At 42.0% G+C, this 25872-nt stretch overlaps 1 protein-coding gene across 1 annotated transcript in view; it reads right to left on the reverse strand.

Annotated features, from left to right (window-relative positions):
• PLXNC1 (plexin C1) overlaps window positions 1–25872 on the reverse strand; it is a 128561-nt gene that overhangs the window by 79132 nt on the left and 23557 nt on the right. The window contains exons 2-9 of the mRNA XM_033952774.1: window positions 21313–21447; window positions 18401–18535; window positions 16514–16614; window positions 14080–14194; window positions 13169–13316; window positions 6128–6221; window positions 5050–5152; window positions 3418–3504 (exon numbers count right to left, since the gene is read on the reverse strand). Coding sequence (XP_033808665.1) covers window positions 3418–3504; window positions 5050–5152; window positions 6128–6221; window positions 13169–13316; window positions 14080–14194; window positions 16514–16614; window positions 18401–18535; window positions 21313–21447 — 918 coding nt within the window. The remainder of the gene's footprint in view (window positions 1–3417; window positions 3505–5049; window positions 5153–6127; window positions 6222–13168; window positions 13317–14079; window positions 14195–16513; window positions 16615–18400; window positions 18536–21312; window positions 21448–25872) is intronic.

Consider the following 25872-nt stretch of genomic DNA (forward strand, 5'->3'; position numbering starts at 1 on the left):
AAATTTGACCCCGCTACCCCGCTTCTTATTAATGCTTATTGGTTACAGACCACCCATTAACTAGACATAAAATTTTACTTCTTACTCATCCAGAACCCAGCAGTAAGACTGATTTTCAACCTATAGAAATATGATTCCATCTCAACCTTCCTCAAACTACACTGGCTTCCAATATCATCCCGGATAAACTTCAAAATATCATGTATCCTACACAACATATTGCATGGAAACTCGGCTGCTCCCCTTTATACAGATATTCTCAGCGACCTGGTCCACATCCAGAAGAATCCTTAACAGAGTTCAACTGAATCTACCGCCCATAAGGAACCTTCAATACAAGCGAATTTTCAACTCCATGCTAACCTATCTGGGAGTAAAAACCTGGAACGATCTTCCAGGAATTATCAGAAAGGAGGCCAACTACTCCTTCTTCCGAAAAAATCTGAAAATTTACCTCTTTGACAATTAATTAATATCTGCCTTTTCTCCTTTCCTCCTATATGTCCCCTTCTCCCTTCTTCTCCCCCTTCCCTCCCTCACCTAGAGCTTGTATAGATTTGTGAGATTCACAAATAGAAGATTACAGTAGATTAGATTAAAACTAGACAAGAGCATTCTCCAGCATTTATAGACCACTTCTTCTATCTAATCTTTCAAGAACATTGTGCTTTAGCCATCAAAATCTTCTAACTGTTCCTTTGGTTCGCAATATTATTTATAACACCACTCACAAATCTATTTTTTCTGTTACAGCTCCTACTTTATTGCATGCCAAGCCTTCTCATCTTCGCCATGAATCTTCTTTGGATAGGTTTAAATCTAACCTTAAAACCTTTTTGTTCAAAGACACCTATAATATATAAGAATAAGAGGCTTCTGGGGGAGGTAGGCAGGCAGACTGGCTTTGGGGGAGAGGGTGGGACAAAGGCTGGAAGGCAGTGAGGGGACATAGGAAGGAACGATGAAGGAAGGAGAGAAAATGGCAGAAAAGGGGGGGGGGGTTGTAAGTAGAAGAAAGACTAGAGAGATAAAGGCCTGGACCAAAGGGGAAAAACAGGAGGCAGAAGCAGGACTTTGGGAGGTGCAGACAGAGGGGTAGAGTCCCTGAGGAAGAGCAGAGAGAGGCAAGATCATAACAGAGGAGGGAGAGAGAGAGAGGGAGACCTGGAACAAAGGTACAAAGGAGAACTGACACTGGATCTGGGGGCACTAAGGACATAGGAAGGGGCGCTGGGGACACTAAGGACATAGGAAGGGGGCACTGGGGGCACTAAGGACATAGAAAGGGGCACTAAGGACATAGGAAGGAGGCGCTGGGGACACTAAGGATATAGAAAGGAAGGAGGGAGGGAATAGAAAGGGACAATTGTTGGGCCTGAGTGCAAAAAGAAATAAAAGATAGGATGCACAGTCAGAAGGAAACAGAGACTCATGAAATCACCAAACAGCAAAGGTAGGAAAATGATTTTATTTTCAGTTTAGTGATAAAAATGTGTCAGTTTTGAGAATTTATATCTGCTGTCTATATTTTGCACTATATTTGTCTATTTTTCTATAGTTACTGAGGTGACATCATTGAAAACCCCCCAAATATAAATAATAATTAACATTTTCTCTGCGTATAGAGTGCTTTGTGTTTTTTTAAATTTTATGGTTACCATTCTGAAATAATAAGATATTGTGTGTACATGAAAAATGAATGGAAGAAATTGGGGGCGAGACTAGGGTAGGATTGGGGGTAGGGCTAGGGTGGGATTGGGGGTGGGGCTGAATATTAATAGATGTCCCATTTTGATGAAAAAAAATAAATGGTCACCTTAAGGATTTATGAAGGTTCTTCTGCTCTTTATTCCTTATCAGGCCTTGATTTTCCAAAATCTGGCACTGGGTAGAATTTGCCAAGCAAAGTTCCGTGGGTCTTTTTTAAAGTCTGGAAGTCACCACTGTGAAAGCGGTTATCTGGAAAGGCATTTGCTTTTATTTACTTGAATCAATTTCATTCACACCTTTTAGCTCATGGTAAACTGAATGCCACTATAATTTCCCTGTTCCCAGAGGGATCGTAATCCCGTATTAAGTACTGCTAAGCATTAATGCACATTAAAATGAGTTACTGTATATGATTAAGGGGCAAATCTATAACTGATGCTGATGCTGACGCCGGTGCTGATGCTGATGCTGGCCTATGAATAGGGTTGTCAGATTTTACTATTAGACCCGCCCCTAGGCCTGCCAATCCCCACCCCATTACGCCCCAGTCCCGCCCTATTTCTGTCACCCGCTGCCTACTCTTGTCAGGTAGGAGGAAATCTGCTCCTGCCCAACGCGATTTAGTGGAGCCTTTTCAAAACCCGGACAAAGTGCCAGGTTTTGAAAAGCTGTCCGGACCCCCAGAAAAGGAGAACATGTCCGGGAAAATTCGGATGTCTGATAACCCCACCTTGTTGGGACCAGGCAGCAGCGTCAGAGGAGGGCAGAGGACAGCACTCAAGCCGCATCTCAGATTAATTTACGGGCCAGTGATGTCATGGCCCTGGGCAATTGGTGCCCTTCAGTGCTGGCACCCTGGGCCAGAGCCCTGGTTCATAGGTTAAGCCGGCACTGCCCACATGTATTTGCAGGAGGTGCTAACAGGATGCACGGAAGTGTATGTGGCAGCCTTCTTCAGATCCACCTCTCCCTACACAGTAGAGACCCCGTTGCCGACATGCTTGTCTGCCTACCCTTAAGGCCTGTCCTGACTCTATGTGGGAAAAAAAAGAGGTGATATCAGAAACTTAAGTGTATAACTGGCCAGTAGATGGCAGGGACAGGTGAAGAATCCAGAGGAATCACAGCTGCACATTTTCGTTAACAAAAAAATAAAACAGACCATCAATTAAAGAAAAAAACAAACAAACACAAAACCTAGTTTCCAATATGGTTCTCTTATTTCAAGTCTTGCTAATAATGCCAAATGCATACAGTTTTACAAGGCCAACTTCCGCCCTGAGCAAATGCCTTCAAAATGATAATTGAGGAGGGATTTTTGAATTAAATGACACTTCTCCCTCCATATTCGCGGTTTCAGCAATCGCGGTTTCGATTATTCGCAGTTTTTAGCTTGCTGGCTCCTCCCCCCAAAATGACGTCAGCTTGCATAGAGAAATCACCGATTCCAAGCATTTACAGAGAAAAATCGCCGATTCCCAGTACTTTCTTCACTGTGTTTTGCCTCTCCTTCAGGTCTCCCACCCTGTTATTCGCGGTTTCACCATATTCACAATGGTTTTTAACAGAAAACCGCGATCAACATCTGAAAAAGTTATTCGCGGTTTCTCCATATTTGTGGGTCTGTTAATCCCCTATCACAGCGAATACGGAGGGAGAAGTGTATGTGCAAGCCATAAAAATCTTCTCTGCCAAGCGCCAGTTTACCTTCAAGTCTTGTAGAGCAGATTTAGTTTCCGTTGGTGATGCTGTAAAGAATTCCATCTGCTTACCAACTATTTTACAATACCCAGCCTAGAGAATAAAATTAAAACAATAGCATTTCTTATTTGCAAATTCACAGAAGCTCAACCTCCTGCCTTTTATTTCACGTATATACTGCAGGACCTTATTCTTGGTCATCCACTCTGTACCTTTATGCCCGTCATTTTTCATACCTGCGGTACTTTTCTATATGGCTGCCGCCTACTCTCATTTCTGAACGGAAGCGCACTATGCCCCTTAGAACTCCTGAAAATGTACTTAAGAGATACTTTTCAATATACTCAGGAGTACTAAGGTTACCAGAGAAGGAGACCTAGATAGGCTGGTATCACCCGACAGCCCAAATATTTCCCAATTTTGGATTCCTCCAAAGATGTGATAGAAAAGAGACACTTTGGTGGTGATCTTTAAAAGGGAACTTGAGAAGCAATGTACAGTGCTCCACCCGTGAATTTGCAGTCTGCGGTCCCGGTCATTCGTGGTATTTTCCAACTGCGAAGGGGAGGCTGGAGAGGGCAGCCAGAGCTCCGGCAAGTGAAGGAAATCACTCGTGGTATGCTCCGACCGCCTCTTCCTGTACTAAAGTCGGGCCTAACCAATCAGGATCTGCGTGTCAAAGCAGCTCCTGCTTGGTGAGGCCCGACTTTAGTACAGGAAGAGGCGGTCAGAGCATACAGCAAGTGATTTCCTTCATTTGCTGGCGCTCTGGCTGCTCTCTCCTGCCTCTCCAGCTGCCCTCTCCTGTCTCCCCTGCCTAAAATCATATTCACAGTTTTTCGACATTCGCGGGGGTTCCTGGAATGGAATCCCCGTGAATATCGGGGGAGTACTGTATTCTTAAGCTATATTTTGAGAAATAACAAGCTGTTTTGTGGACAACAAATAAAAATGTTTCTGGATATGTCCAAACAGAGGTGGAGGAAACAGTTCCTACTGTCCAAGCCTAAGGTATTGGAGGTGGGAGCAAGTTTTTTTCCTAAAGTTTCCTTGTAAGTGTCTTATTACTTATAATAATGATAAATATTTTTTTGACCCGTTAGAGTGGGATACTTTTTTGAAGGATAAACCAATTTTGAAAAATAATTCAGATACTAATTTTGAGGTTGTAGTGAATTAGCGACAAAAGAAAGAGGCCAATTTTGCCTGTTACTGGGTTAGAAAAATTTTCTTGAGTTTTTATGTTAAATGCGGCTCCAACTATGTGGACTAGAATATTTTATTTTTGTTGGATGTTTTCATGAAATGACTGCATAATTTTCCTGATTTTTTGTTATAATTGTAACAAATATCAATAAATAAATAATTTTTAAAAAGTAAACAATGGGATTTTGTTATAATTCCTGGTGTAACTATTTGCAAATAGCCTTGGGCTTTCTAGGGAGATAGTATATAAAAACATTAACTAAGGGCCCCAATTGGAATGCAGAGAGCCAATCTGGCCAATCAGAAGCTAGAGAGAACTACTTAAAATATGCGCATGCTTTCGAGTTCAGTTAGAGGCAGAAAGAAAGAGAGAACCAGGTGTTCTGTCAGAAGCCACACCCACAGCCCTCATGGAATTACACGGGAGCTTACCTGGTCTGAGAAGTCATCATGATGGTTGCAGGCAGACAAGGAAGAGTAGCACTCTGCCTTCCGGGAACACCAAAAGCAGCCTCTAGCATTGCAATCAGAGCACCTGGTAATACATAAGCGAGAGCCAAGGAATGACAGGAAGCCCAGCTCCCTGTCTACAACTGCCTGCATGCATGCAATGGGTGTCCCTGCAGAAGAGGCACCGTGGCCATTTGCCTCTGCCCCAGATTTATTTATTTATTTTAAATTTTTACATTGAATCCTTAGTTACAAGTTAATTCGCTTGCAAAAGCAATACAGAGGAAGATCTATCATGTGAATTAAATATTATAAGATACGTGAACATGTCTGTCTCAATAGCAGTCCTTTATAAAAAAAAAATACCTTTCCTAATGTTTTTCTCCTTTCTTGTTTCTCTCTTTTTAAAATGATTAATATTGTAACCTGATCCCCTCATCCCTTTCCATCCAGTCGAGTCTGTTGGTCTGTAGGTCTAACCCCTTTTTTGATTTGTTATTATTATTATTTTGTATTTTAATTGTAATGTAATCGCTTAGTATTTTATTTGTTATTATTATTATTTTGTATTTAAAAGTATGTTCAAATTTGGATTTCGCTTAATATTTTATGTATAAGCGATTCATCAAATTTCTAATAAACTTGAAACTTGATGGACATTTTTAAACCCATCTACATTAAACACCATTACCACATCCTCTGGCAGTAAGTTCCAGAGCTTAATAATTTGTTGAGTAAAAAAATATTTCCTCCTATTTGTTTTCAAGGTGTTTCCATGTAACCTTGAAATTTTTGAAAACATCATTCTGTACCCAATCTGACCTTCCTCCATCTCTTTTTCATCCCATCTCCAGAGTCCTGTTACAGAAACAGAAGTCCCTGTGAGCAGCGGTCGGATACGAAAGGGAATTACAGGGAAAGTCCAGAACAAGTACGCACATAAACAACAGATTTTATTTTATTTTTTATTTTAATTTAATTTTCTATACCGTTCTCCCAGGGGAACTCAGAACGGTTTACATTAATTTATACAGGTACTCAAGCATTTTTCCCTTCTTACATCGATTCCTTGCTTAGCATCTCTGAGCACTTTGGAATCTGGAATTTTTCAGACAAAATCCTGGTGCCAAGCGTCACCTCTGCCACAAGCAGATCTGAAAGGAAATGTTCATATGCTTAGGAAATGTGGAATGAAGCAGGTTCCGTGAAATCTCTCACCTGGAGGGGGCGGGGGCATATTCTATAATTATTTTTGGATGCCTGGATTCATTTTTAATCTTTTATTGAGATTTTTACAATTACATAGAGAAGTACTTTATACTGTAAATACGGTACAATCAGAAACATAGATGCAACCAGGGAGCAACAAGCACCCATGTACAATGAGTAAATGAGAACAATTATAAGAAGCCTTAAGAATAGACTAGTAAGTTCAATAGGAGACTCATGAGAATTATACAAGTAAACTACATAGGGACCATTTATCTGACTCCAATAAATGATGGCATTGCAATACCCAGTTAGGTGACCTTATAATAGAGAATGACACGGGGATAAATTTTCCCCCGTCCCCACAGGAACTCAATTTTCCCATCCTGTCCCCGCAAGTTTAGTTGTTGCCTCTCTCCCTGCCCCATTTCTGTAAGCTCAGCCTTATTCACATAAGCCTTGAATACCTATGATTTTAAAATGTTTGAGGCTTGTGCAGATGAGGACGGAGCTTAGGCATTGGTGGAATGAGGCATTATGACATCACAATCTGAGCTCTAGAATGTTGCTGCTTATGATGTTAAAGTGTTTGAGGCTTGTGCAGATGAGGACGGAGCCTAGGCATTGGTGGAATGAGGCATTATGACATCACAATCTGAGCTCTAGAATGTTGCCGCTTATGATGTTAAAGTGTTTGAGGCTTGTGCAGATGAGGATGCAGCTTGCAGGAATGGGACAGGAACAGGAAAAGAACTCGTGGGAACAGGACGGGAAATAGAGTCCCCGCGGGGACGGAGAAATATTTGTCCCTGTGTCATTCTCTACCTTAAACATATGATCTACGATTGTACGATTATTCAAATGTTTTTTGGATCTCAATCTGGAAAATCATTTGCCATATTCTACCCATCTCAACTCCATTATCCATTGATATAATCCTTTTTAAATCACTCGCTGTGCCTGGTGCCCTGGATGTTTGGCAATCCAAGTTACTAGATGCACTTATAGCTAACTCCTTGCAGATGATCTTGTCATATTGTAAATCTGCTCATTTGTTAAATACTACTTTTTGGTGGGCCACTGTAATGATGATACATAACTTTGAATGTAAAGGTAACTCTCTCACGAATAAGAGATTTAAATATGGTCTTCCTTATTAAACATGTCTTCTCTCCATTAAAGTTATATACACTTCCCCCTCCCCATTCACGGTTCCTGCACTCGTGGTTTCATATAATCGCAATTTTTTTTCTGGGGAGGGGAAAAATAAAAAAAAACAGTCTTAATGTAAAATAAAATTCATCTTTTTTTCCTCCCTGCCGCCTTCCCGGCCTTACTTGGTGGTCTAGAGGGCTTTCGGGGCAGGAGCGATCTTCCTACGCTCCTGCCCCGTGTAGATCGCCATGAGGAAATGGCTGCTGGGAGTTCCCGTAGTCTCTCGAGACTACATCGGGAACTCCCTACAGCCATTTCCTGATGGCGATCTGCACGGGGCAGGAGCTTAGGAAGATCGCTCTTGCCCCGAAAGCCCTCTACACCACCAGGTAAGGCTGGGAAGGCGGCAGGGAGGTGGGGGTGGGTCAGAGCCGGATAATCTCGGTTTTTCGGCATTCGCGGTCTGGCTCTGCCCCTATCCCCTGAGAATGACGAGGGAGAAGTGTATGTTCCAACTGTTTCAATAATACCAATCATTAACGTTACTGCATTATGTATAATTCTCATGAGTCTCCTATTGGGTGCCTGGATTCCATCATTAAATACTACTGTAACACAGCATCGGCACACCCATCTATATGCGACCGCAGTTACCCTGACCATAGAGCTGGCATATGTGTGGTCACATAGATGTGACAGAGGCATTTGTAATTGACAGTAGTCTAAGTTGTGTTGTATGTAGGAGCCCTGCCCAAACTCCACCATGTGAACACCCCCTTGTAGTTCTTACTCTCTAGGCAGTTAACCATATCTCATATCCAGTTCAGCAGTCCTTTATCAGTGAATCAGCTCTTACAATATTCAAGGAATATAAGTGGCTTACCTCAACCTAACAGACATTAGCCATTTCACATAGACAGTTCTCACAGCTCTCTTCTTTCTCAGGGCTCCGATTTAATTCAACCCACTGCTAGAGAAGTCTCTCTCCTGGAAGCCTCTCTCCCCGGACCTCTCTGAATGATTCCAGTCTAGGGCAGAAATATTCTTCCCTTCCTGAGTCTCGCCCTTCTGACTCAGCAGGGTTTCATTACTTTCCTTCAGGTGGCTCACAAAGAGTTTCACCCAAAGCAGTTTACAATTCATTGAATAGAAATCAGGTACTCTTAAGTATTTTCCCTATCTGTCTCACAATCTAACTGTGATATCTGTGGTAATGGAGTGTTAAGTAACTTGCCCAGAACAAGGAACAGGTTGGTATCAAAGTGTAATAGGAAGGAAAAATAACAAATTTAAAGCACTTACAGGGGAGAGGTAGGAGGGAAATGTTGAGAGCTGCTCAGAGGCTGAGTCTATGCACAGAGCCTGGGAGCTGCAGGGAGATCAAAGAGATAAGAGGCAGGAAGCTTTGGGGAAACTGCATTTAATAGGAGCTGTCTTAATATGAGCCCCAGGACTGTTATTGTGAGCTGGAGAGCAGAGTTTAAGGAAGTACAAGGAATTGGTGAGGAAATGGTGTGCGGCTGAGTGAAAATTTGTATGTCAGCTCTGGAATTTGTATGTGTGTGTGTGTGTAAGGAGTGGATATTTTTGAAAGAATATTTCCTATAAATGTTTGATTTCATGAGAATTGCTGCAAATAAAACCTGCTTATGGGCTGTTGAGCTGAGGTGTGTATTGAGAAGGCTGTGAAGCAGGATATAGCTGAGTTTACATAATAACATAGTAGTTTGTGTGAGTGTGGGTCAAGAGCTTATCTGATTCCTACTAGTGCTCATGATTGATTGAAATTTCTAAATCAATTTTGGAGTCGTCTTTCAAAGGAAAAGTGATAAGAACTTTTATTTTTGTTTTAGGATTTAAAACTGGATTTTTATGACTCCTGTTGCTAACAGGAAGTATTAAGTACTGGGAAATAGAGAATGTTAATCCCTTCACTGTGTAGGACCAATAATTCAACTCAGATTGCCTAATAGTAATATTTACAGCAAATAATTTGCAAATAATTTAGGATTAAGCTATTTTTCTGCTGGAGTGCATTCCTGCAGTCTTTTCTGATCACTAATCTGCTGAGACCTTAACTAGTATACACAGTTGTATGAAGCTTGGAGAAACCAAAACTATTCTTGAACTGAATGTTATTTTGAGAACTGAAGGTTTAACGCCTTAAGAGTGATCTCTTTGTCTTAGAATTCTAAGAAGTTCTGTAGTGCAGAGCTGTTTCAAGTCAATATTCTTGATACTGTATATACTAGCAGGCTCTGTGTGAGGAGACTGTGAGATAATTACTGAGGAGTTTCATTATTTCTGAATCAAAGATACTTGGTTATACAGATAAAGCTGAGGTTGTTCAGATATTGTGTGAATGTGGGTGTTGAAACTCCGTGAACTGATTTCATATCAGAAACATTTTTTGGGGGGAGGGGGGTCCTGGAGGGGTCAGCTTAAGGATAAAATAATTATCTGTTCTTTTGCATATTTAGTTAGAAATACATGGTCTTAGCCTAAGAAGACACTGACTTTAGCCTGCATTCATCCAGGGAGGTTAGGATTTTGCTTCATTTCATTTATTTACAGATAGGATAGTAGCAACCATCTAGATCTTCAGAGGAGCTGCTGGTTCCAGCCAGGTGATAGGACAACAGCTCAGTGGTACCCAATGCAAGAATGTGGTGATACCGGTGAAAACAGTTTTTTAAAAAAACCATTTTATTTTTATGTGTACACATATATACTTTTTTGTATTTTAATAAACTTTGGGGTTGAGAAACACTATCTGGTTTTAAAAGAGTCAGCTAATCAAACAATTACATGTGGTTTTGGATATCCTGGAACAATGTTGGTATTAAATTGAAAAGCATGACATGTTTGTTTGAGGTTTGAATATTATCACTAACTATAAAAGTCATTAATATAAACTTGATTATGCATGAATAGTAAATTAACTTTGCTATTCATTTATATCTAAATTTAAATTTACCTTGTTTAAACAACATCTGATAACAATTGTTGGTCATACCTGTTTAGTTTTCTTTCATCCTCAATTGTTCTTGGGTTTTTTTCTAAGTTGCAACAAATAAATGCAAATATTTAAATGTTTAATCTCTGTGTTGGTGTGAATTGAAGGGAAAAATCTATTGAACCATCTGTATCTCTATAATAAAACCCTAAGCCGCGCATGCGCACTTCCACTTGCGTGTTCCGTATGTCCGTGGCCGGAAGAAGTGCGCATGCGCGCCTACAACTGCCCCACACTCGCGGCCCTCTTTGCATTCCAGTGGCAGCAACTGAGTGGTGGAGAGCAGCCCCGCTCCGCCCGTTGACCCTCCACAAACCTCCCGGCTCCAGCAGCGTAGGCAGCACTTTAAACACGCTGCTTCGCACCCTTCTACTGCCAATTTCCTCTGCCATGTCTCTGATGACATCATCGGAGACAGACGCGGGAGAGGAAATCGGCAGTAGAAGGCCGCGAAGCAGCGTGTTTAAAGTGCTGCCTATGCGGCTGGAGCCAGGAGGTTTGTCGGCGGTGGGAGGGTCGGATAGGAGGGTTAGGAGCAGGCCAGATCGAGCAGGACAACGCAGTAAAAGAAGGGGGAAGGGCCAAACGGAGCAGGCCAGATCGCAGTAAGAGAAGGGAAAGGGGGGTAGTGGAAAATACTGCTACTACTACACAGGGACCTGGAGGGGAAGGGAAATACTGCTGCTTCTGCACAGGAAGGAGGGGGGGGATAGGAGGAAAATGCTGCTGCTGCTGCATAGGGAAGTGGAATGGAAATGCTGCTGCACAGGGAAATGGGAAAAAATGACAGACAGACAGCGGGAGGGAGGGAGACATAAAGAAAGACACAGGGGCAGGGAGAGGGACAGAAAGACAGACAGAGAAAGGGGGCTAGGGAGTGAGAGAGAGTCAGCCGGAGGGAGACAGACAGACATATATTCTAGCACCCGTTAATGTAACGGGCTTAATGACTAGATAAAACCCTAAGCAGCGCATGCGCACTCCTACCTGCGTGTTCCGTATGTCCGTGGCCGGAAGGAGTGCGCTTGCGCGCCTACAACTGCCCCACACTCGCGAAGGGAGAAGATACAGAAACAAAGAAAGACTGATAGACAGCCAGGGAGAAAGACAGTAAGACAGGGGGCCAGGGAAGAGACAGAGACACACAGGGGGACAGAGACAGAAAGAAAGGGGGGCAGGGAGGGAGATAAAAAACATAAAGTAAGAAAGAAAGAAACACCTCAGCGACCCATTGTGTTAAAAGTCTACACATCTATTCTAGCACCCATTAATTAACGGGCTTAAACACTAGTATGATTATAACATCTCATACATTTAATTGTAATTAAATTATAATGTAATTGCATCACATCACCACTAGGGGATTTTACAAAACTCACAACGTCAGGTTGCTGAGGTAGCAGTTCTAACCACTAGGCCACCTCCTCCACTGTTTTTTGTGTCATGAAACAGGCGTTGATATTTGGGCATGCCTGTTCTTTAAGTCCTGCAATTCCAGTCTGAACATCTTGGCTGGTTATTGAGGCAGGTTATTGAGGCCAGCAGCGTGCCTGATTTTAAGGCCAAATGGGATAGACACGTGGGATCTATTCACAGAGAAAGGTAGGGGAGGGTCATTGGGGTGAGCAGACTAGATGGGCTGTGGCCCTTATCTGCCGTCTATTTCTATGTTTCTATGTCCCCCTCCCACCAGCAGATAGAAGTAGAATTGCACAGGGACGGGGAGGTTAAGGGTTCCTGAATATTTCTTTTACCGTTCAGCACAAATTTAAATCCCTCACTTAGAGGTAGTGCTGCAGCTTTTGCCAAAGCCCAAAGATGTTCTCCTCTCCCTGCTTCTGCACCAAGCAGCAGCTTCACTCAACAGAGACAAAAACAACAAGAAAATCAATTTTCGGAAACCCCTGCTCCTGAATAGCTTGTTAGCTATTTTAAAACAGAGAACCAAGCCTTAAGTCTCAAAGTTCTCCTCGCAGGAGCCAGTCAATCACCACAAGACCCCAGAATCACACAAAAATCATCCAGTCCTTCGCCAAAACAGGCTTAGAGGTGCTCTCCAGCCAAATAAATCCCTCCAGTCCCTTTTTCCTAGCTCCCTGAGCTCTTTCTGAAGACCCTCACCACACAACATGGTTTTAGAAAACCACAAAAATAAAAAACACCTCACTCTGGCAGCTCTCCACATAAAGCCCCTGCCTTGAAGTCCCACTAAAATTAAGTGGTTTTAACTCAACTAAACCCCAAAAGAACCTTCCCCTGAACACATTCACACAGCAGCCTCCACCCTTCATCAAAACCAAGTTTCAACTATTTCAGACCCCAGGGAAATCGTGGCCCCTTTCCCCTAAGTGAGTCATTCATTTATTTTTCATAAACTTTACAATTTTTTAACCCTGGTTACAGTACCACTAGGGGTCAGAGCTGCTATTTTGAATCCACACAGCAACGGGGCAGAAGCATATGGGGATTAATCCCACCCCTGGCGCTATGACATCAGAGATATCCCCGGGTATGTGCTGATGGGGTCGGGATCGAGGGGTGGGTCAGGTGTCGATCTTAAGTGGGGGCACTGTGATTGGAGGAGAATGCGTACTGTCAATGGAGGGGGAGAGACAGTGATCAGAAGAGGGTTAATGCTGTCAGTGGGGGAGGGGGGAAGCTGGGGGCTATTTTTCATTTATAAAAAAGAACAGATGGCAGATAAGCTTTCACTATGCCTACCGTTTGTCCGTAGCCCTGCAGCTGGTACAATGCAGGAGCACTTTGTGGACTGTCCTGCACATAGTACAGCATTAGTCACTGAATTTTTCACATGACAGGATGAACGGTTTTCAAGTCGGCCTGTGAAATTTCCAACGGCGACCTCAAACTAAAAGAAAGAAACATATGATGTTGTGAAATGTCACAGCCAGAGAGATTAGAAAAGTGTTCATTTACAAAAATTGGACAGCTCTAAGTCTAATGAATGTTGGCACTGTCATCTCGAAGCAGGGACTTTATTATTCTATTGTCCATTCATTATGAATTTTTGGAAATCAATTTGGGACCAAATTAACTGTTTATTAGATAACCCTGTGGCATTATCGTATGATACTGTGCTGTTTGGTATGGCAATGAGAACAAAAAGTCAGATATCTACAAATAATAACAAATTATTACTTCTAATGACTGGGGTTGCCATTCAACAAATTACATATAATTGGAAAAATTGGAATAGATTAAATTATAATTTTTGGTGGAACTCCTTATGTCATATTTATAAAATGGAGAGACTTATTGCAATACAACAGGGTTGTTTCAGGAAATTTCAAGATATTTGGGAGCCATTAACAAAGTATTGTAATGATTAGAAAAATCTTGTTTCCCTTAAATTTACAAGTTCAATTATGGGGTGGGAGGGAGGGTATTTTTATTGTTAAATGTTGTATAAGTATTGTTTATATGATAGATAAGGGTGGGGAGGGGGGAGATAAGAGAATATTATATGTATCGTTCTTGATTATTAAGTGATATATTTATGGTTATTTGTATGGATATGTTATCACACTTATTATAAGTTTAAAAATGAATAAAGATTTTTTTTTTTTTAAAGAAAAGTGCCAAATATAAATGCATGAAATAGAGCTCCAAACCTGTTCTGGACGGCTGGAATGGACTTGGATAGCGAGGCACTGATCAGATCCTTCTGAAATATCCAACCAGGTCTCAGCATTACTCAGATGTGAACATTCTTCTTGTATCGTGCACCTATAATTAACACATTTGTCAGAACTGGCTGGCATGTTTGTCTGTATATCTGTGTGTATAATTACTCCTTGAAGTATGCCTATTAACACTTACATTAAGTATCATACTTTTGATTCTAGAGGTTTAAAAAAGAATAATCTAGAAGTCATCATTTTTCAACACATATTTTTGTTAAAATTTTTCTTAAAAGCGAGCAGTACACACAAGGGGGGAGGAGCCAAGGGCATCCAACTCCCTAGGCATACCTTCAATCATGCACCGCCTACCCCAAGGGCAGCTCAAGACCCTATGCCACCCTCTTCTTCCCATAGTCCTGTTTCACCATTTCACCACCTCCAACAATCCACCTTCTCTTTTTTTCCTCCCTATCCCTCACAAACAGTCCAGCTTCTCCCCTCCCCCTGTATCTGGTATCCAGCATTAGAGAATGACACGGAGAAAAAATCTGTCCCCGTCACTGCCCCGTCACCAGACCACCATCGCCTTCACTGCCCCGTCCCCAAACCCGCCGTCCCCTTCACCATCCCGTCCCCGCTATCCCCTTCACAGCCCCGTCCCCGTCCCTGCAGCATCCACCCTTCCCTCTCGCCACCTCACCACTCATCAGTGGCCTGAGAATCTCCCTCCCTCCCTCTTACCTTCACGGCGTAAAGAAACTTAAGGGAGGGAAGGCGCGCAGTCCCTTCTCTCCCTCCCTAGTTCTGGCCAAATCTATCTCTCTCCCTCCCCCTTACCTTCGTGGCGCTTTAGAAAAGAAACTGAAACTGGCGAAGCATACCTGCACTGCCCTGCAGTCATGCTTTTCCTAGGTCTTTTGAATCATAATCAAAAGCACATACCATATTTGTTGGCGTAAAAAAATTTTTTCTACATTTTTTCATGAATTTCTATAATGATTTACTGTACTAATTTTATAGTTATTTATGTCTACAAAAAATGTTACTAAGGAACACTGTAGTTAGGTATCTTTTAATCTTCATCCTCAAAACCCAGAAACAACGTGACGTGCGTGTACAGTGCGTATTTGTGAGACCTCGCAGCATCTGAGAGAGAGCAGAAACAATGCGATAGTATATTAATATATTGCTTTTGGTTCATGTAGTGCGTTCTCTGTGGAGTTCCACGCATTTGCACTGTTTTGGCCACGTATCTACTACCTTAGGACTATCAGGGACCCTTGAAGAAGACTATCTTGTCGAAACATGGACCGTGTTGGGTTCAAAGCTTTTGGCGGACTAGGTCCTCGAGGTTTTATGTGGATTATTTTACTTCTATGTGGATTGCTACCTTTGACTTGTGAAACTTTTAAACTTTTAATGAAGTCCATTTCAGGAACATCGTCAATTCAGTGTTTTTTGGTTTCTTCTGGATTTTCTTCTCTGTGGCTATCTCAGGGTCATTTTTTTGTTTTGGGTATATTAATATAAACCAGAAGTTTTAGACTGACTGAAATTTCAACTCATAATTTTGATTACTGGCACGTAAGACGCACCCCATATTTTAAGCTTATTTAGAGGGAATAAAAGTATTTACCATACACTGGCAAATACGATATATAAGATTTAGGGCAATTCAGTATAGGTTTTTAAAAAAAATTATAGTCTTTGATATGTGAATGACTTGATGAATGCCGCAGCACTGGGAAAGTTTGTTCCTTCTAGCATAAGGATGGCCAACCTCTGTCCTCAAGGGCTGTGAGAAATGAAATTACTAATATATTTCCAATAGTGTTAATTATTGCAAGGTATTACAAAGGTGATCACACACTCTTTAAGAAAAAGGGTAACATAGCATACATAAACACAGGGATGCATTAATAAAGTATAGTTGTGAGAATTGAATAAAATATTGATAAAAGATGTCAACTAATACAGAAAGTAATAACACAATTCCAATAGAGGGAATTTGTTTAACACTGTATGAATATAACAGTATGAAATATTGCTGACTCAGAAGAAGGGAGGGTGGGCATTCCTGGGACAGTACTCGATACTGTATGAACACAGATACCCAGTGCTGATGCTTGGGTAACAATCTGACCAAGTAGGATTGCAATTCTAACTTGCATTAAATATTGTCCGTGGTTACTGGCATTGGAGAAATCAGCTACATCGCTTGCTGACATACGAGGCTCGGGAGGTTCGTTTGACCCCCACAACGCAAAAGACAGTTCCTGTTGACCTAGGAGCCCTACGTACAATCAAAAAAGGAGGACATGTCCGGGAACAATTCGGACTTCTGGTAAGCCTAGCTAGGGATACTCAAGACCAGGACTGAAAATCCCTGGTAGAATTATTATTATTATTTTTAATTGCAAACCTTTTCTGTGCATGGCACCATCCACAATATGGGTCCCTCGCAGACAAACAAACTTTGCAAGATTCATACTTATCACAGTTTGCAACCTTTATTTCTTTCACCTGCAAAAAAAAAAAAAAAAAAAAAAGGAGGCATGTCTGGGGAAATCTGAATATCTGGTAACCCTAAGAAAGACTGTACTTTCCAAGAAGTATATGACAGACCTAGACAAGTTAAATTCATAAAGAAATCCTGTCATAGGTCAGCAAGGTAACAGTTCTCACATCTGGACACTGTGCTCTTCCAATTTGTTTTTTGAAACCCAAAATGGGCCTGATTTTCAAACCGTGCATCCCAATTTTAGGCGGCGGTAGACATCCTACCCGTGCCTGGCAGCCAATCAGGATGCACATTTCAAAACAAAACAAAACCTCAGGTGAGAAAGGAGGCCTACATTGTCATGCATCTATGTAGACACGTAGGGGCACTTATGGATGCCCAAAGCGTGGCATAGGCATGGTTTCCCCCTGAAGTGGCCTTGGGCATCGGTAAGCATCCCTACACATCTCCGTAGGTGCAAGGCAGGTGCCTTCAATGTAGGCCTGTAACATGCTGGCCTACATTTCAGGCGTCTGTCAGGAAAACTAGTCTTCAAAGGCCACCGATGCGTGATTGACACTCGAATGGTGCCCTTTAGAAAATCAGGCCTTACATGCATCTAATTTCTGGGATTGTAGGGGATGGTGATTGTGTCCCCTAGGGAGGGGGGATTTGTTCTATTTATTTATTAAAACTTAACAAAAATATTTAACAAAAAAAATCTCCACTACCAATAAAACAGTTAGGTAGAGATGGGACATTAAGCATTTCCCATGTATAAAGCATGGTTTGCACATAGAACACAGTGACTATAAAATTGTGTGGCTGAATACATGCGTTTAAGTAGAAAAGCTGATGGGGCACCCATATTTTCACAAAGTCCATGCAGAGATGTTCCCAGAGCTGGTGTCTGGGCAGAAGTGGAACTAGAGAAGTCCAGTAAGGAGGAAAAATGTAGCATATAGTATGGTCAAGTCCTGCCCTGGAACTCAGGCCCTTAGTCTTCTTCCCAAAGGGCTAAGGGGTAGAAGTGAGGAGAAGGGAAGGGCCAGAAGCGAAATCTGTTCCCATAAGTAAAGAGTGGAGAGTGGTTGTAAGCATGAAAGACAGCTGAACCTTGAGGGATGAGATACTGTAAGGAAGATAGATAGATAGATAGAGAGATTGAGAGAGAGAGAGAGAGAGAGATAGATAGATAGATAGAGAGAGAGAGAGAGAGAGAGAGAGAGAGAGAGAGAGAGAGAGAGAAAGAGAAAGAGAGAAAGAGAAAGAGAGAAAGAGAGAGAAAGAGAAAGAGATAGAGAGAGAAAGAGATAGAGAGAGAGAGAGAGAAGCGGTGATCAGTTACATATTCAGAAGCAGTACCTGATAGATCAGGGTTTCCCAAACCTGTGCACGGCAGAGGGAATTCACTGGTGGACAAGGCCAAAGCAGCCTGTTAGAGTGCTGCCGGCCCAACGCTGATTTGGATGGAGGTACTGGTATGTAGGGCGCGGTCGGCAGTTCGGATGGGAGGAAAGGATGGCTGCGCAGTGGTGGGTGGGAAGGATAGAAGCTGGGCAAGGGTTCTGCTGCACAGGGGGATGGGAGGGATGGAGGGATAGAAATATGCTGCAGAGGGAAAGCACAAGGGGATGGGTGAGAGGGGAGGAAAGATGCTGCACAAGTGAGGTAGAGTAAGGAAAGAGGAAGAATTGGGGTGAAGGAGAGATGATCATGTACATAGCCCGAAAATAAGACCTAGTGTGTTTTTTGGGCCCATAATTAATATAAGACACTGTCTTATTTTCGGGGAAACACGGTACCTACCTCATGAGTAGTTGGCAAATAGATGTAGCTCCGATTGACCGGATTGAATTCGAGTGTATGAAAAACTGGAGTTTCCTCTTCAATTTCGTATAAAACCTCTGGACAGTCTGCTTTCAAATTTTCATCAAGCAGAACCTAAAATACAGTTAAATAAATAATAGAAGAAACATCTGCTCTTTCATTACAGTAATAATTAGATGTTATGTAATAGTAAGATGGTAGTGCAATCCTTGTGCTTAGTTTTCTCTATACACAGCTGAACTTTACAAATCCTGAATTAGGCTACAGGATTATCATCTAATGAGGCAGCAAGAGCAACTGAAGTGCTCAATTCCAAAACTTAACTGCATTTTTTATTTTTAAATCAAAAATGAGTTCATACCGGAAACAACCAGGCTTTACTATATAGATCGCCATAGGATAAAAGTAAGTGCAATAGTTAAAACTTATCAAATATGCCAGTGGTTCCCAACCCTGTCCTGGTGGCCTGCCAGGCCAATCGGGTTTTCAGGATAGCCCTAATGAATAAGCATGGAGCAGATTTGTATGCCTGTCACTTCCATTATATGCAAATCTCTCTCATGCATATTCATTAGGGCTAGCTTGAAAACTCGATTGGCCTAGTGGTCCTCCAGGACAGGGTTGGGAACCACTGAAATATGCCACTGTAGAGCCCCTAAGGCCCGGATTCTCTACAGTTGCCCAAGTCCGGTCCTCGAGATCTACTGGCAGGCCAGATTTTCTGGATATCCGCAATGAATATGCATGATAGAGATTTGCCTGCACTGCCTTCTGGTATGCAATTGCAGATATCCAGAAAACCTGGCCTGCCAGTAGATCTCGAGGATCGGACTCGGGCAGCCCTGCTCTACAGGGCGCCGATATCAGCGGCCGCCTAATAAGCAGTCGCCGATCACATGTCAATCATGTGACGCTGCACTATAGAGAATCGCGCCTCTGTGAAAGATAAGCGCCGGAAATGTAGGCCTGGGTTTTCCGGGCCTGTCTTTGTCATGAATGGGCACCTGTATAGGCACTTTAGCACGCCTAACCCCCACGTCTGGCAATAGCCACGCCCATAGTGACGTTAGGCTGCCTAAAGCACCTATGGATTCCGGCGTGTATTATTTAGGCGCCTTAATGGTGCCTTTTTTTTTTTTTTTGCCATTTTAAATGGTGTATGTTAATTGACTTAGATGCCTACTGGTGCCTACATTTAGACCGTTTCTAGAATTTCGCTCTAAATTCTTAAGTAGTTCCTAAACCTATTAAGCACAGAAGCTTCACTCAGGTTTCAAATCTAAAAATTCACCTTAATATTCTGGAGACAAAGCATTTGCATTTACCGAGTGTAATAAAAGCTTGACACAGCTGTCAGGCCTAAAAATTCACCAGGCCCACCTAGTTCCGTCCCCAGCTGTCTACTCTTGACGTCACGCGAGGCATCCGCACATATGCAGACTTCCTCCCTGCCCCAACGTGATTTGAAGAGGCTTTTCAAAACCCGGACATGTCCGGTGAAATCCAGACATCTGGTAACTCCAATCTTTGTTCCCCTGCGAATTCACGAATTGCGGCCTCAATAATTTGCGGTATTCTCCGACCGCCTCTTCCTGTTGCTAAAGTCAGGCTACACCAATCAGCAGCTGTGTGTCAAAGCAGCTTCTGATTGGTGTAGCCTGACTTTAGCAACAGGAAGAGGCGGTCGGAGCATACCCTGAGTGATTTTGCACCCGGCTGTGCCCCAGCTGCTCTCTCCTGCCTATAAAAACCATATTTGCAGTTTTTCAAAATCCGCGGGGGTTCCTGGAACAGAACCCCTGCAAATTTCAGGGGAGTACTGTATCGCTAGACCATTAAATTCTATGTGGTTTACAAAATAGAATAAAAATAATGCACATATATATTTGAATGTGTGAGGCCACGTTAGGGGCATCTGTCGGAGACAAGCCCTTCTTCAGGAACCCATACTGGAAGCTGTGAAGATCCGAGTCAGCTGACTTTCCAGCTGACTCGGATCTTCACAGCTTCCAGTATGGGTTCCTGAAGAAGGGCTTGTCTCCGAAACCAGGCTGGTTGAACCTGGTGTTTTGTTGCGTTTTATTCTTGTGCTTCAGATATGTTTATCACATTCAGTTAAGTTTGTTTTTCATTTTTGGTTCGAAGTTTTGCTGGGGAGCTGGCTGGATTGGTTCTGTTAGGGGCCGCTTAGAGGTTTTCATTTGTTTTTCACCCTAATTGATTGTTTGATTTGAGTTGTGAGTGTTTCCACTTCATTTAATTATTGCACACATTGGGGGCCCAGTGATGGTGTGCGGGTGGGGGTTCATGACCTCTGCCTGTTTTGTGAAGCGTTGGAGCTGGTTTCCCGTTGCTGCTCGTTCACACTGAGGGCACCCCATATATACAAAATATTTTGCTGTTTAGTGTGGTAGGGTATAACAATCCCTCTGAGCGACCCCTCTCTTGAACCTTTGACTATTCTGCCTTTTTGTAGTATCTCATTTTCAATGGAAGGCATTCAAGAAGGAATGCTAAAAATATTGGCATAATTGTAAATGGCAAACTTAGCTATTTACAGTTATTCGTAATGTTTCTGCATTCATACTTGTACAAGTAAGTCAGAAAGAGCATGGTCGAATTTCTCCATTTGAATTTTTAGGCCCCCCCTCCCCCAAACTGTTCCACATCCCACAGTTCCACCCCAGTATAAAATGCATAACCTTTGCTCTATAGTGACTTATAATTCCAAAAGTTAAGCATTTGGCTGCCTGGGAAAAGCAAGGTAAGTATGAGCAGATTACTTCTTCTGAATGAAGACTTCTTAAGTCTTTAACGACAGTAAATAAAGTGAATGCACTCTGTCCAGATTAAACCTAAAAATAATTGAATCTCATTCACAGGGTACTGACCTTAAGCAATTGTCCATTCCCAGTTCCCAAAAACAAGACAGTCCTTCCATAGAGTTCGACGCCATACACAGATGATAAGTTGAAGTGTACCAGTGTTGGGAACCTGGAGACTGGGTCAACTGGGGGACTTGGAGACTGGGGAAGGGAAAGTAGGGTACAAAAAGAAGAAATATTCGTAAGGCATTGTCAGGGAGTTGGCTGTTTTAAATGGTTATGTCCCTGTAAATATTTTTTAACATGTTCTCTTCTACAGTACAAGCATCAAAGGGGGCACAGGACTGAGGGTCTGACTCATCAAGATCTTTCCTCAAAGATGGAGAAAGTAAGAAAAGTCTTTATGAGCGAGGTCCTGAGCGTGCATTTATTCGTGACAGGATGTGGTCAGCTCTTGGCATAGCACCCAGGCTGCAAGCTAAGTGTAAAACTGGACACCCGGCTTCTTCTTATCCTCCATATGAAGGCTCAAGGTCAAAAGTACATATTATTTCAATCTGCTGATCAGAAGCAAAGAAATCTTACATATGAAGCTGGGCCTGGATTAGTTAACTCGTTTTCTAGCACATCCTCCCCAGGAGCTCAGAACGAGTTACAGTGAGACATTCACAAAGTTTCGAGGCATACTTTCACATTATATTGCCATAAGGTACATTCATATTGCATTTTCATAGGGTACATTCACATTGTATTGCCCTAGGACTAAGGTGTATACTCACATTACACAGGCCTAGGGACTAAGGGTATGTACTTTTTACTAGAAATAGAGGTAAGGGGTATAACGGCGTATTCATAGTATATTGGCGGCACGTGTTGTACGTGACATGTACTCAATCTAGCATATAGAGATGCCATCTTGTTGAATTAGAGGGTTGTTTTTGGGGGGTTGGAGTATTTGAGACATGGATTAAGTTGACAGTAGTATGCTCTCCCCTTAGCTGGAGATATGGGGCTAGTGAGACCTTGAGCTTATGGGCAGTACCCATAGGGAATGGTGCCCCATAGTTGGTAATGTGGCTTAGTGGGCAGTTTTGATTGCTTACTGTTGAGCCTGGTTATTGGGGATCCCAGGCAGGAATGCTGGGAGTACGGGAGTTGCTTTCCAGTTTTAGTTTCTCACTGTTAAAGCCTAGTTAGAGTCTCAAGGTGGGTATTAAGACGTAGGCAACATAGGTACTTGAGTATTACCAATGCTACCATATCTCAATCCATCTGGTGCCACTGCCTTCTTAAACAGCAAGTATAGGATCAGCTGTTGTGTCCTTTATGTTCTCCCCCCTTCTCCCCACTATATATTGTAAATATTTTCCTCCCTTGTAATTCCAGTTGTGTCTAGTTTGTTTTCCTTGTCATAATCTGTTTACCATGTCCGTTTTTATTGGCTTTTAGTTTGGTTTTCCCTGTTCCCTTGGTTATATTATTGTAAACCACTTTAGTTTACCTTTTTTTGTTAATTAATTGTGATAAATCATATAGATATAACTGTAAATGTAGATATATTTTGAAGACTCAATACAGGGTCTGCAGGTCATCAAGCTCTATACAGGCCCTATGGCACTTTAGCCTGTTCTCTCGCATATCTGGGAGGTGGTGGGATACTGTACACCATGTTTAGAGTACAAAGGCTTGCAACCTCATGGTGGATTTTGCAACCACATTTGTTGCTGCTGCAACAGCTCAATGTTGGTCAAAGTATGTCAGTCAAAGTCAAAGTAGGTGTATATTTTAGTAAGAGTAAAAAGTACAGCAAAGAACACATTAAAAAATCTACTTAAGTAAAAGTAAGAAAGTTATTGCCTAAAATACTTATTAAATAAGAAGTATCATTAACTACAATGAAGGCAACTATTGCTAACATTTTTACCCCAGCAATTTTACCCTCCCCTCCCCCTTTTATCAAGCTGTGATAGAGGTTTTTGGAGCATTTACCACATCAGCCTGCGCTGACGCTCATAGAATTCCTATGAGCCTTGGAGCACTTACCTCAATGGCCTGTGCTAAAAACCCTCTAACGCAGCTTGATAAAAAGGGGGGGGGGGGTGTTGTTGCTCTACGATTCAATGGCTGTCGCTCACGAGTCATGAATCCTGCACCAGCAGAAAGTGGATTGTTCATTCTGATAAAAACTTTCCTCGCTACAGGCCAGGTTGCAATATTACTGGTGCCTTCCGACATGCCTGAAACACTTGACTTCTGTATAGCAAAGAATACGCTATCATCATCCTCTGCACTAGTAGTGCTACCTAATTGATCACTTGCATCTTCATCTTCGTTATTATCGTCATGCTGTCCAATTATAGAGAAGACTTTCACAAAGTTCGAATAATTGGCTGTTCTTATTCTAACAAATTTTTTGTCTGATGGCAAACTCTTTATTTGGATATAAAACAGAAGTTGTTGGTATTAGGGGTTTGGTTGGATGCCACGTTGACGTTGACAATGATCTTGAAGACCATTCAGTCTGGTTATGCACAATTGATCTTGCGGTACAAGTTGAAGCCAATACTCCTGCCGTATGATTTTTGCACTGTGGTACAGATGCTCATTTGGGGCAAATTAGATTACTGCAATGCACTTTATCTTGGCATACCACAAATAAAGTGTAAGGCACTACAAGTGCTCATGAACTCTGCTGCACGATTGATTGTAGGTGTGTCTCAAAAGGCCCACATTACACCAATCTTGAAGCAGCTGCATTGGCTTCTAGTGTAGCAAAGGGTGCAATTCAAGGTTCTGTCTATTGTGCATCAGACCCTATATATCATAGGGCCCCAGATTGGTTTTGGGACATGTTGAAACAGTGCTATCCGACCAGAGAATTAAGTTCAGAAAATGCGATGAGACTGACCACTGACAGAGTAAACACTATATCATATATGCGTATAGGGTTGTCAATGTTCTCCGTCATGGATTGGTTTTGAGTGGGCAAATGTGTTTGTGTAAACCCAGGGATATTTTTTCATTTTTTTTTTTTAAATGCTGAAGAGATATTTGCATGTGTCAACTTTTAAGTGAAGCTGGGGAGTTCAATGCATTAGGTTTTGGAAGAGTTGCTTGCTTGACGTATGTTTAATATTTTGTATGTTGATTGTACACTGCTTTGGTTTAAAGCAGTGGTCTCAAACTCAAACTCTTTGCAGGGCCACATTTTGGATTTGTAGGTACTTGGAGGGCCTCAGAAAAAAAAGTTAATGTCTTATTAAAGAAATGACAATTTTGCATGAGGTAAAACTCTTCATAGTTTATAAATCTTTCCTTTTGGCTAAGTCTTAATAATAATATTGTCATTTATAGCTAAAGAGACATATGATGAAGAAACTGTTTTATTTTACTTTTGTGACTATGGTAAGCATACCGAGGGCCTCAAAATAGTACCTGGCGGGCCACATATGGTCCCCGGGCCGCGAGTTTGAGACCACTGGTTTAAAGCGATATACGAGTTTTAAATAAATAAAATAAATATCTTGGAGAACTGATGCAGGAAGGTGAAATGTGTGGGAACTCTTCAGTCTTAAGACCAGACAAGGAAATTTCCTCTCTAAAGATTCTATCAATCCAGTGGGCAGTTACCCCAATGTAAAATTGTCCATGGGATGACCAGCAACCTGTTGTGGTAAAGACATATGTCTATCCCTCATGAATTGCTAAAAGCTTCAGCTTCATCTCTTCTTTACAAGAGTGTCCAAACTCATCACTATTCTAATTGGCTGGAGACCAATAACCAATTCACACACAGGTAATGCCACTGTACCCATAAGCTAAATTCCCTGAACTGCAACATTTGAGATAATCTACTGTTTGTGCGACAAGGTTTGCAATAGTTCATTTACCACCCTCCCCCCTTTTACAAAGGTGCACTAAGCTTTTTAGCGCGCGCTAATTATCATGCGCTAAACACTAACGCGTGCATGTTATCCTATGGACGCGTTAGCGCACGCATTGATTCAGCGCGCGCTAAATCCGGGCTAAAACGCTTAGTGCGCCTTTGTAAAAGAGGGGGTTAGTTTATGAGGAATCATAATTTACAATACATCTTAGCATTTTACTTTTAGCTGCAGGCATCAGATGGAACCGAGTAAAATTATTATTTTAGTAAAAGTGAAAGTAACAAATGTTGTCCTATACTTCTTTACAAATAAAAGTGATAAAACCTTTACTTAAGTATAGTAACTAATTACATTTACACACACACACCCCCCTGTTACAAAAGCGTGGAAGACGTTTTTAGGGCCGGCTGGCACGCAATTTATTCAGAAAGGTGCCACATATTCTAATGCCCATTAAGCAGATGCATGTGTCTGCTGTTGTTGTTCCCACTGTAATAAAAATTCAGGAGAGATATTTGCATGGACTGCCCCCCTCCCTCCCCCCTCCCACTGCATGCAGTCTCTCTCGTGAACATTAATTGTGGATATCCTGAAAACCTGACTGGGAGGGGGTGCCTCCAGGAGAAGGTACGAGAACCACTGGGACAGTTATCTTATGATTCGTCAATATCTGTAAATTCTATGCAATATACGATCCACCCTATAATTAAAATACTGGGCGTTACCCTAGATTATAATC

Source organism: Geotrypetes seraphini, chromosome 7 (assembly GCF_902459505.1).
Source record: "Geotrypetes seraphini chromosome 7, aGeoSer1.1, whole genome shotgun sequence".
Taxonomy (NCBI): Eukaryota; Metazoa; Chordata; class Amphibia; order Gymnophiona; family Dermophiidae; genus Geotrypetes; species Geotrypetes seraphini.